General features: G+C 43.2%; 1 protein-coding gene across 1 annotated transcript in view; it reads left to right on the forward strand.

Annotated features, from left to right (window-relative positions):
- Positions 1-513: 513 nt before the first annotated feature.
- THAP5 (THAP domain containing 5) overlaps positions 514-12,105 on the forward strand; it is a 106,161-nt gene continuing 94,569 nt past the window's right edge. Inside the window, exon 1 of the mRNA XM_086919426.1 lies at positions 514-698. Within this exon, the coding sequence (XP_086775552.1) occupies positions 616-698 (83 nt within the window). The 5' untranslated portion in view covers positions 514-615. The remainder of the gene's footprint in view (positions 699-12,105) is intronic.

Here is a 12,105-nt window from a genome sequence, read left to right on the forward strand (position 1 = left end):
ACACCAGCCAGCTGACTCGCGGGATAAGCGCACGTGGATGACTGTTTCTTTTCCACCAGACCTTGACGTCACTTCCTCGTTTCAGAGAGGCGAAGCAAGGCAGCAAAAGAGAAAAGGGAATATTTATTTCCTGTCTAATCAAAATGTTTGAAGCACCTAGAGCAAAATTGCTCTCACCGCAGTGGTCGTCTTCAGAAAGAGGTGTATTCGTTATTCATTCAGTAGCAAGCAATTAAACAATCATGTATCAATGACGCTAAAAAGAGAAGTGGACACGCCTATGCCTAGTTTGGAAATAATGCTCACACTGTCGTATGGAAGAACGGACCTCTTTGAAGTATACAAATATGCTGACATGGTCAACATTCGTGCACAAGTGCTTTAACAACAGCTTCACTACTTGTATATTGCCACTGTATTCGTCTCTGGTAGCGGTTTAATTTTCAGCACACTCGTATTTAATACCGAACACTGTCACTTCAAAATGTCCGTCAGTGCGAACAGGATCGGTCGACGAAGGAGGTCAGGGGTCACGCCAGCTGTCCGGGTACTGTCGTTTCCATATTACTCTGTTGCCCTAGGGCCCCCTATACAAGCAACGCATTTACCCGTACCATGCCCCGCTACTGTGCCGCCTTCAGCTGCAGAAATCGAGGGGGCAGGGCAGGCCGAGAAGAGCGCAGGCTCAGCTTCTACCCGTAAGTGCGCGGTGCACTTGGTGGTGCGCTGTTGCTTTTCAGGAGGGGGCGCGGGGGTGCTGGGACTGAGCCCTTTTCATACTGTTACACACCTGTTCAGACTTTGACAAGTGACGCTGGTTTTTGATTGAATAATACTTACTATTTTCGACTTACGTAGCGTGGTGTGATTAGCAACAGCTCTGCTGTTTATTTTGATTCTAATTCTTATTTGGATCTTTTTCTATGGTCACCGTTTTTAACTATGGTATATGTGTTTGCAAATAAATAAATGGAAAGATTGTAGTCTTCCAAAGCCCAAATAGGCCTGGCTTACGAAAGACTAGTATTTGTTGTCCAGCATTTGCAACACAACATTTATACGTATCAGAATTCAATGAAAACATGGCTGGATAGGTTTCATGTATGCCATGGATTAACTTGAGACCTCCACTTTTTATGCCTGTGTTTCTTAAATCTAAACCTGACCATGGCAGTACCAAACCAACACGCTGTAATACTGAATGATTCTGTGGAAAGTGTATAAGAAGGAGAATACTTGCCTTGCCCAAATTAGAAAATGTGAATGAATCCAGTGGCTCTGTCTATCTTGGAATGTGGTGGGGCCTTGAATGGGCATCATGTGCACTGGCGCCATTACCCCTTCTCTGTTGTTCTCATTCCTGAAGTAACAAGCATTTGTATTTCTAAGAGGTATGGTCTTGGCGAACTCGTGCAATGATTATTTGTTAAGGTTAGCATATGCACATGAATTTTAAAAAAAAGGAAATTGTCACGGCCTAATGATGCAATAAAAACTTTCATGTTAATAAAAAAACGATTGCATATCATTTTAATACATCTGTCGAGGTGCTTACTATCTTCCAGGAACAGACATAGAAGATTTTTTTTAGTTTTAATGCACAAAAGGGGAAAAATTATTATTAATAGTGCAAAGAAAACAGACTTAGATTCGAATCACTGCAATCTGAATACATAGCTTAAACAAATAAGGATGACTTTAAAATAAAACATTGATAATTGATAGAAAAAGTCATAAAATACTGAACCACCAGCCCTGGCACTGAAGTGCACTTTGCTGGTTGTACATATGTGAGTTTGTAAACATGCTGTCACTTTCATGTATGAGAGCCAATGGCTGTTGTGGGATAAACCACTGTCACATGCTCTATGCTGTGGTGAGTGGAAATAAAATGTGAATGTTAGTTGACCAGGCCACTAGATAAAGGGTCCTAATCTAAAGCCCCTATGTGTTTGTGTATACATACGTATATTTTATTTATTACTTTTTTCTTGTTACATGTGGTTGGCAAAACTGCTGAAAATGTCTGTAGGCCAGAGCTAAATAGGTGTACATGTCGCCCCAAACAGACAGCGTTTTTCCATCAATGTTTTGTGGCATTGTGCAGTATTCCCACAGATGCTCTTGGGTCACTTCATGCATCAAGACTTGCACCACCATTGCCATACAAATAATTTCTCTCAAAACAACAACATCAAGTTAACTTTATCATAACAGTTGGGATCATGGGCCCTCGCAAACATTTTTCTGCGGGCTGAATGTTTGGTCTTAAGTGTGACAGTGGGCCCCTCTGATGCCAGCAGGGTGGTGGACGGGGTGCATAATATGGGTATAAGCGAAGCATGTACATCTAGTTGCTGAACTGAATTGCACAATGTTGAACCAGAGAACCTGGGATGAACTTGGCCAAACTGTGTGATCCTGGGCAATTGTTTTACTTAAACTTCATTCCTATTTAGGGCTCGCTGCGAAAAGCGCGCTCTCGCAGAGAGAACTATAGCTGTCGGCTCAGCTGACAACGAGTGGAATGTGGATACAAGACCTGGCCGCGCGCAGCGTTGTCCCATAGGATAACGTTGGGTGCGTGAGCTTTTGCATGGCAGACAAAGCCGGATCGCGATGCGCACCTCGTGGAATGCAGGGGGAGTCTGTAGAGGAGGGCAGCTTCTCTTTGGTGCGGCGCGGCCTCGGGGATGTCTCCTGGTCAAGGGTTGGTCCGGAGTGAAGCAGGCACGTAGAGGCGGCGCGGCGGCACCCCGCAGCGGGTACTGCACGTACCGGCGGATCAGCGGGTGCGGCGCGGCCTCAGTAATAATGTACAGTGCTAAGTCTCTTATTCCAATAAAGGACTGTGTGTGTTCAGCCGGTCCTTCCTTGCCTCAGACACTGACAACACCGGGCTGCATTTGCTGGAGGGTCGCCTCAACCCGCCAGACCTACTAAAGCACAGCACCACGCAGCCGGCCGCTGCTCGTGATCCACCTTGTGCCGGTGACATCCCAGAGGCTCCATGCCGTAAACATTAGATTTTCCCTCAATTAATCGTGTGCACGCTTGATTAGGAATTATAAATTGCACCAGAACTTATGCTTACTATTCACATCAGGCACCGTGTGCGGCCCGGATGAAAACCACACGCGTGCCACGCGCATGGCGGCCGCCATCTTCTGCCACCCATACTTAAAACTGAGCGCAAGGCAGCCCAACGCCGCAGAAAGCCCTCCCCTCATACCGCAGAACACTGAGCATCACCCGGCCCGGCTCCATCCCGTCAGAGGTATGCAAAATTGGTGTGCCCTCGGTCCGAGAAGGGCCACACGGCCCTTAAAAGCTCACCTCGTGCGGCGATCTAACGGCAGTGCACGCAGGGAAAAAATCCAACATGTGCACACCTTGCCCACGGGCCCCCCACAACATAAAGTACCCCAGGCCTGCAGGATGGTGCAACAAGAATTTGTCGAGCTGAGGCAGCCACTCTTCATTCCGCAGTAGAATGACGAGTGCCGCAGTACGAGGGATATCCCCCTAACAACCAACAGAATGTAGATACCAGGGTCCCTGTCGCCCGGTGATGCTGGTCATCATACCTGGTGCAGATTGAGATGTCTGTTTCCATTCTCAACACAGGAAACCCTGGGAAACACCGACAGAATGTCAGCATCTCTGTCGCCTCCTCTGCAGGTCTGGCCTAGCACGCTCAAATCATCGACACACCTGCTGCTCGCCCCCTGCGGAGTGGCGGTTCTTCCCTAGTGGTCGGGCCCCCTGAGCTGGTAGCTGCCCCATGCAGCATCTGTCGGGTGGTGGCAGAATTAAGACAGCCATACTCATTCATGCCATGAAACTCATTTCACTCTGCAAGGCTTTGTCGTCGTAGTGTAAATTCAAAACACGTCATTTCTGAACACGGTTATCCCTTTACTTCAAGAACGCAATGCCTACCCGAACTACCACAGCCACAACTGTGAGCAAGGCCAGGACTGCTCCCACGCTCGTAGCTCATTTCTCACAAGACCCTGGTCCCGCATGGGGCCAAAAAGTGGCCTAGCCGTTATTTCCAGCGCGTGGGCACTCGGGTTTGGTGGGGTGGGGGGAAGAGTCCCAGGCAGGCTGCTCCCTCGTTCCCCCTCCTCCCATGCCTTGCTGATCGCGCTGCTAACTCTGCCTAAAACGGCACTGTGATTGATCCAATTCACACTGCGGAGGTTGTGCTACTAACATGTAGGAGCCGCACCACAGCAGTGGTGGCTTTTCTTGCAGCAGCCCAGAAAATCAGATCTACATAATTGGCAGTTTGCCAGTTTATGCGCAATGGAACTCTATTGACTAATGCTTACTATGTTCATTTAAACCCGAAAGTTTAGGCTTATTTTAAAAATGAAAAATAGAATGAAAAAGAGAATGGCAATGCCTTTTACGTATGTGTTAGTTTATAAAACGTAAATAAAAGGCATTGGCAATTACAATGCCAATGGCTCAAAGTCTAACAACTGCGAGACCTATTGCATTGCAAATGCTTGTTCTTCATTATCATGTATAAGAGAACATTGAAATACAAGACTTAAGGATGTGTGCTGTATAAACCTTCTCCTGTGTTCTGATTTAACCTCTAATGGCATTGTTGTCAGGGTTGGGGAAAGCATGAACTTTTCTAAATTCATGTTTGAAAACTAGCACTTAAAAAAAATACTTCTGAATGCACTGCTATACTCTGATTTACAAAGGTGAAACGGTCCTGCAGGTTAATAAAATACATATTTTTAACGTTTACTGTTTTTAAAAATTAAGGTGTTCCTATAGCTAAGGGGTACAGTATACCTTAGTTACTTCCTTTCTCTAACTGCTGTTGAATTTTTTTTTTTTAATGTTAGTGCTGAGTTGAGTAAACACAGCAGCCAAGTGCTACTGTAGCTCTAGGGGGGTGCATGTACATGTCAGGAGGGCCACATGCACCCCCCCCCCCTCTCCCGGGCTATACTTTGAGTATCACTGCTTTGGATAATACAAAGAGCATGTCATATGCACAACACTACTGCATTTCAAGAAATTCTGCATCAACTGTGACCATTGTCTTTTATGTGATTTGGAAAACCACAATAAAAGGCTTGTCTAAAAAAACGAATTACTCAGTAGGTAAAATGGGCATAATAGAAATGTATATCCTTCCAGTAAAAATATCTTCTGTTATTTTCCCTGGGGCAACCCAGCTGGTGTCATGGTTTTAGTTCCCTGCATGGAAAGCTTATCCACCACATAACCCGCATAACATAAACAACGATGAATACGCACCTCCACATTATTGTTCATTTCAGGCCACCCCTTATCAATTTTTTCTTGGTACCCATAGTACAACATGTTTCATGGGCTAAAATCAAAAGCCTTGCTTTGCAACCCTATTGGATGTACTGACTTCTCCCCTCCCAATATCACGAAATATTCCAAGCCAATTAAACTCCAGCGTTTTAAAAGGCTTCTAATGACTTACTTCCTTCGGCCATATATTGGAATTATGATGATCTAGTTTTTTTTATCCTTCAAATTCTCCTCACGCACACACCTCTTCACTTAGGGCAGCTTGTCTTCCTTACTTGTATGCAACCACGCTACCATCATATTGCTTTCCTCATATTCTTCGTGTATTTGCACAAAAATTAAAAGATGAAAAAATAGGAAAATGTGCCACTATCTAATTGTGGTGACTGTATTAAAGGGGGTTATTGTTGGCTGTGGGAGGCGACACTAACTTGTCAGGGTGAATCCCAAAGTCCCTAAATTAACCTGAGTGGAACCCCCTGGTAATTATGACAGAGCAGCTAGGCATCTTAACTTAAGGCAATGTGTGTAGTATTTCTGCAGTTCCAAAACAGTAATGAAGTAAAAACACTAAACAATAAAAATCCAACACCGAATTAGAACAATTGAGTGAAATTTAGTAATCAAAATAACACCAACACAATAAAAATCCAATCAGGGGAACCAATGATATGAATTTTTAAAGTTCTAAGTAAAAATACCTCAAAATATCACTAAGTGCCTTTGATATCTATAGATGTGATAGACTGGGACCTAGGCACAATTTCAGGCCGACCACGATGAAGCGTGGGTCGGATACACAAAGCAGGTTCATCCTGGTCTAGATTTTACCTTCTGACTTTAGTCTTTTTTATGGAACTCAAAATAGTCCAGTGGAGCAAGCCTGAAGCTGTATCCAAGAAAGGTGCATCAAAATCGGAGGTATTTGCCGTGAGGTTCCCCTGACGGCTAAGTCCAAAACATTTTATGTACCAACTTTTCAAGGTTTTTAAAGCAGCTCTCTGGGTCAAATTTAAGACTCCCAGAACCTCAGTAAAAACTCTCAAGGGCCAGGATTCACAAGATTAGAGGCCACCAGCTAGGTCAAGTCCAGGTCCAATTGGTACTGGCCAACTGGTCTCTTCAGGAAAAAGGCTCCTTGCAACTTGTGTTCCTGTAGCCACACAGGAGGTCAACGAACTGACCTTTTGAGTCAACTTCTTTGTCTTGGGCACAAGAAGGAGCAGGACCCTTCCTTCAGGGCTCCTCTCAGGTCGTGGACAGCAGGTTCAGTCCTCTTCTGATCTTCCACAGGTCCAGAAAGTGTTCTGAGGAGGGTTGCTTAAGATGTCACATTTATAGATAGCACTAGCCAGTGGGTGGGAGTGACTCCTTCACACTCCATAGCCAACGAGGACCACGTTCTGGGAAGCAACCCGACCACATCTGCTGTAATTCCTGTTTGCCCTAGAGCAAACAATCCCACAGTACCCCTCACTCCTAAATTCCAAGATGGAGAAATACTTCCTCGCTTGCGTAGAGCTCTAGTGTCCTCCCAGACATATCGCCAGAGAAATGAGCAGTCCCATTCTCTGTGTTCACTCCAGACTGGTCCTGGAGGTAGTTTCTCTTCACTGGGTAGGATGCCTGCCCCGCAAGTGTGGGACTTGGGGGGAAAAAGGCTTTCCCTTCTATAGGTCTCCCCTTATACTAAACGATGAATGAGCAGGCGCAAGTTTCTGGACCAGCCCCAGCTATCATTCATGAACTGAGTGGGATCAAATGCCCACTCCCATTTAATCCTGTCACCAGACCAAAGCCATCTGAAGGCAGTTTTCACACATCATTAATATCAAGCACCGATTGGACAGCTGCTAGCAGGCTAATACAAATTAGCCAACAAAGTACAAAAACTACCCCTCTTCTAATTAATTACACAATTCGTTAAGATATCAGGAATAAGCAATGTCCCACCGAAATAGTTTACTTAATTTATTATCAAAAAATATATTTTTCATTTTATAAAAGTCACATCATACTTTTATATACAATAAATATATTACTGAAGTACATATGTGAGATACGAGCACCAAACATGTAGAAAAATACAAAGTCTGTACATGTCTCCAAAACATAACATACAAAAAACAACCATATATTATGAAAAAACAACCTAGTGTCACGTGGCGGTCATACAGGTTACAGGGATGCAGCACTGAATGGGCTTGTGGCCATTCTGAATGTACAAATACCAGATATTCTCATCTGCGTGGCTAAGCAGATATTGGAACATTCGACTAGTGATGAAAGGGTGTCTAGTTTGGCTGATTATTGTACTTGTCTTGTTGTGTAGGCTTGGGGTTAACAGCTGAGTCCTTCATGCCTTGATTGTTTGTAGAGTAATTAGTATTGAGTGGTCAGAGACTGAGCACAGACAACACTATAGAGCAGCATGTGGCCATGAATGCAGGAGTAACATGGAAAAAGCTTCTCCCACCTTCAGAGGTCACTGCACACTTTCTCATGTGCATTTGCCTTTTGCTGCTTTGATGTTTGGTTTTCAGTATTTGGGGCTGTTTAAATGAATATATATTCACTGAAAAAAACATAGGTTTCACACCAGTTATAGTTAGCTGGAAATTTTACTGACATAAAACCATTGAAATTCCCTTATTATAGTTAGTTGGACTCACTATAACTTGCGCGCCTGCAATGCACTGCTGATGACGTCACATATTACATCACTCATGACATGGTCAGTGACATCACTCATGACATCACTGATGACACCATCCAGTGAATGTGTGTCTTTCTGAAAAACATATATGTTTTATATATGTATTTGTAAAGGACGATGGAAGAATAAATGGTTAAATAAGTGTGTAAATGGATGTTTGTTAATATAAGAATTGATTGGTTAACTGCCTTATTAAGTGTATCTTAGTGAATACATATATTAGCAACCAAATTTTAAATATTGAAATGTATGTATCAGTGTTTCACTTTGTGTATAAGTGGCTGTATGGGTTGGTGACTGACTCACTGTTTGTATGTGTTTTGAAGACAGCATATGTACAAAACTGTATGGATGGATGAGTGTGTATATGTGTATGTTAGTGAGTAAACAACTGTCTTACTATTGTCTTTTTCAGGAACAACATATGTTTTAATCTAGTATATGTGAGTATTGATTTATATAAGTGAGTATATGTGAGAGGGAGAGAGTGTAAGAGTTCCTGTTTAAATAAGTATGTGTTTCTATAAGTGATTGTTTAAGAGAGTAAGTATGTGTAAGTTTTCTTAGAAGTAAAGTGGTAGTGTGTGTATTGCTGTATATGCAAATAAATGCCCCCTTTTATCTCGTCGCCCGCTTGACGCATCCCCCCCAAACTTTCAGGGTAGGACCTGAGCTCGACGAGGCCATTTTGAGGAAATTTTCAGGCAGATTCGTCAACAGGCGCAAAAGTTATTCCAAATAGAATTTTGAGATTTAACATTGAAAAAAATCCTAACTATAACTAACTACTTGCCTGCAAGTTGTCCTTGGATGGGTTGAATGGCGAAGCAGGGATAGATGGCGATGCAGCAAAGTGACCAGGCACAGGCATGGTAGAGGGGAGAGAGAATAGAATACCAGAAAGCTACAAATATATCTGCACTCTGATCCGGAGCACCGTTGTCATGTACTAACCTGGCTAACACTGCAAGATGAGGAATATAATTTGCATATATGCGAATACGGCCTCTATTGCTGTGAATGATGGGTTCATTTGCCATGCATTGCAAAGGAAGCGCCTCATTAGCAGTGAAAGGATTTTCAATGGAACAATAGAAATTTTGCCCGAAATCAATGTTACTGCCTGCTGACGGTCCAGCCAAGAGACCATTTCTTGCAAGGCATATTGCATGCGTTTATACCCAGAGCGCTGCTACAACAAAACATAAAAAGAGGAGTGGATGGATTTACTGCATTAAATGTGGTACTGCTTGAGATTTGTAGTATTAGCGCAGTCTTCAGTAGGCACCGGTCTCAAGTCTACCATTACACAAGGCTGTAATTACCCACCTCCAAGACACATAATGACCTACAGATTTGTTGCTGCTCCTACCAAAAGGGGATGCTGCCCGAGGTGTAATTTAACACAGATTATTTATAAAATTGGAAATTGGTCATGCCCTGGAACAGGCTCGCTACCAGGAATTCATGTCTGGATTACCCAAGGTTGCGTTCGGTTGGGCCAATGGGTGCCCGATTTTTTTAATTCTGGAAGTAGCCTACAAGCGCTAGATTTACATGATATTTTCTTCCAAACAGTCATACAGAGCATGTGGAGAACTATTTGAGTGTAAAAGCTGATGTCTATATGCATTTTGCCCAACCCTCATAATTTTCAGCAGCCTAGGCTTCTTTAAAAGCACCTGGATGCAAAGCAGACTGCAATAGTAGTTGAGGTTTAAGGACGTCCCTGTAACCACGCACAAGCCTTTGCATCTTTGCACTAGGAAGACTAGCTATTCACTCCTTGCAATTTGCCCAACACCTTTTGCACACTGTGATCTTAGTAACTGTTTATTTTAATGCCATTTTTTTGCTTTCATTGATAAAAAAAGTTAAACATATTTGTAACAAAAGAAAGCAGTAATGTTGATACTTGAGAGCAGGTAATTGTAGTCAAAGAGGAAACCTTCTACATCACACAGAGATCCCCAGGGGCGCGACGGCCAGCTTTGTGGGCACTAGGGCACTATAGTATTACAGAAGGGCTCCGCTTGCGCAGCCCTCTTTGTAATACTGACAGGGCTGGTGCACATGTAGAACCAGTGCTATCTACAGAGCACATTCCCTCATTTTCATAGGAGAGTATGGCTTTGCCTTTGCGTCCGCAACATATCATCGAAGCAGGGGCAAAAAGACCCTCACTGTGCAGGCTGACAATATGCCACAGAAATGCGATGCTGAGTCTGTTTGCCTCCTTAAGCTGGCCTTCTAGAGGGTGTGCCAGGGCGCTACCATGGATCGCCCAGATATTGCCCTGCAGGTAGGTGCAGTCACTAACTGCACCTGCCTGAACAGGTAACTCGCCCCCCTCTTTTAAATTGCAGGCAACACAGCCTGCAATAAATTTTTATTTTAATAAACATTTGTTCCATAGTTCACTGAAAGTGCTGCCGCCAGAGCAGGTGCACGTTTCTGGCTGTCCTGAGGGTAGCGCATTATTTGTGCACTGTACCTGTTTGCTACATGTGCACCTGTTTAAAGGGTGCAGTCAGCGACTATCCAGAGGTTCTTGGCTTGAGTGATGAGTTGGATTGAATAGGTCCTACATCTGTGTGCCACCAGTGTAGTCACACAGAGCAGACCTCTCCACAATGATCACAACTTCATTCTTCTCAGTGGTTAATTTCAGGCAGTTCTGCTTAATTCATAATTCATTGATGATTGTGATCTATTTTATGCAGAGTTATCTAAGGGGAGAGAAGCACTGAGCGCTTGTGGGACTTTCAGGTTTTGAGGCCCTGTTTGTGAATAGTGAAAGTTTGTGCTTGTATATCTCTAGTATATGGAACCTACATATGATATGTACATGTGCAGTTTGAGTGAATATTGTATGTGTGTGTGTGCCTGTGGTGTTTTTGCACGTGTGGCATGGCCATTCTGGTTTACGTGTTTCTGTATGCAGCGTTCGTTTGAGCCTGCTGTGAGTGTGCTTATGTGTTGTGTATATGAGAATACACATGGTGTTTATGCATGTGGTGGGTGCTTGTATGTGGCGTGTTTTGCATTCTTTAAAAACTGGATGGATGTGCAAAATGATATTGATAAAATGACACATTAACGTAATCGAGGCAAGCAGACAGCATGCATTTTCTGAATGTGTATGTGATGCAACTTTGGGTCCTGAAGGTCGAAGGACCACTTGCTCTGAGGCTTCTGTGAATGAATCATCAGCTGTGTGACCTCTCACTGTTAGTGAACCTTATCAAACCTAGTGCTATGCAGTGAAATGTAAAAAGTAAGTAAACACTATTTATGAAATGTGTCCAAATAGAACAAATGAAATTTTGTCATACAAATTATCCGTATTTTTTTTTTAACATAGCGGCACACAGTTTATGCTGTGATGAATGAGGAGACTATCCATTTATCTGAAAATCATATTTTGTGGCAAAAGTTTAGCGATACCAGTTTTAAAATATACCATTGGAATGAATTATTTAGTTCTGATGTCATTTTGGATAATTAGCCATAATGCCACCATCTTTATATCATGGCACATTGCATAACTCTTGATAGCGCTTCATTGAACTGAATTTTGATCAGTACCATTGCTAGTACATGTGTCTAGGGTAAGATCTTATAAGCAGGACCACTGAAACTATGCGGCAGGGGAGGACCAAATTACGTGACAATTTTTATCACTATCTGGGTATAGGTTGCCCCTCAGTAACACAAGTTTACCACCCAAGTATAGCAATTAGCAACATAAAAGTGGCCAGTCAGCCTCTGTTAAGGGGCTTCAACTAATCGGCAACACGTGTTGCTGTTTTTTCTAGCAATTTGTGATCCTTCTGCGTTTGAAACTTTTACTTTTTTTTTTTTAAATAATCTGCAAATGATGCATCAGATAGTAGATTATGTGGCAAATGCAACAAATTAATTACTCTGCGGAAAACACCATAGCCACAAAATTGCATAATTCCAGCGGCCCGACGATAACATGGGAGTGGGCACTGTAGTGTGACAAGATATCAGAATAGGATATGCGCCCATTTGTAACCCTTCCACACTGGTGAGAATAAGTCCAGTTCAGC

The sequence above is a fragment of the Lissotriton vulgaris genome, chromosome 1_1, assembly GCF_964263255.1.
Source record: "Lissotriton vulgaris chromosome 1_1, aLisVul1.2, whole genome shotgun sequence".
Taxonomy (NCBI): domain Eukaryota; kingdom Metazoa; phylum Chordata; class Amphibia; order Caudata; family Salamandridae; genus Lissotriton; species Lissotriton vulgaris.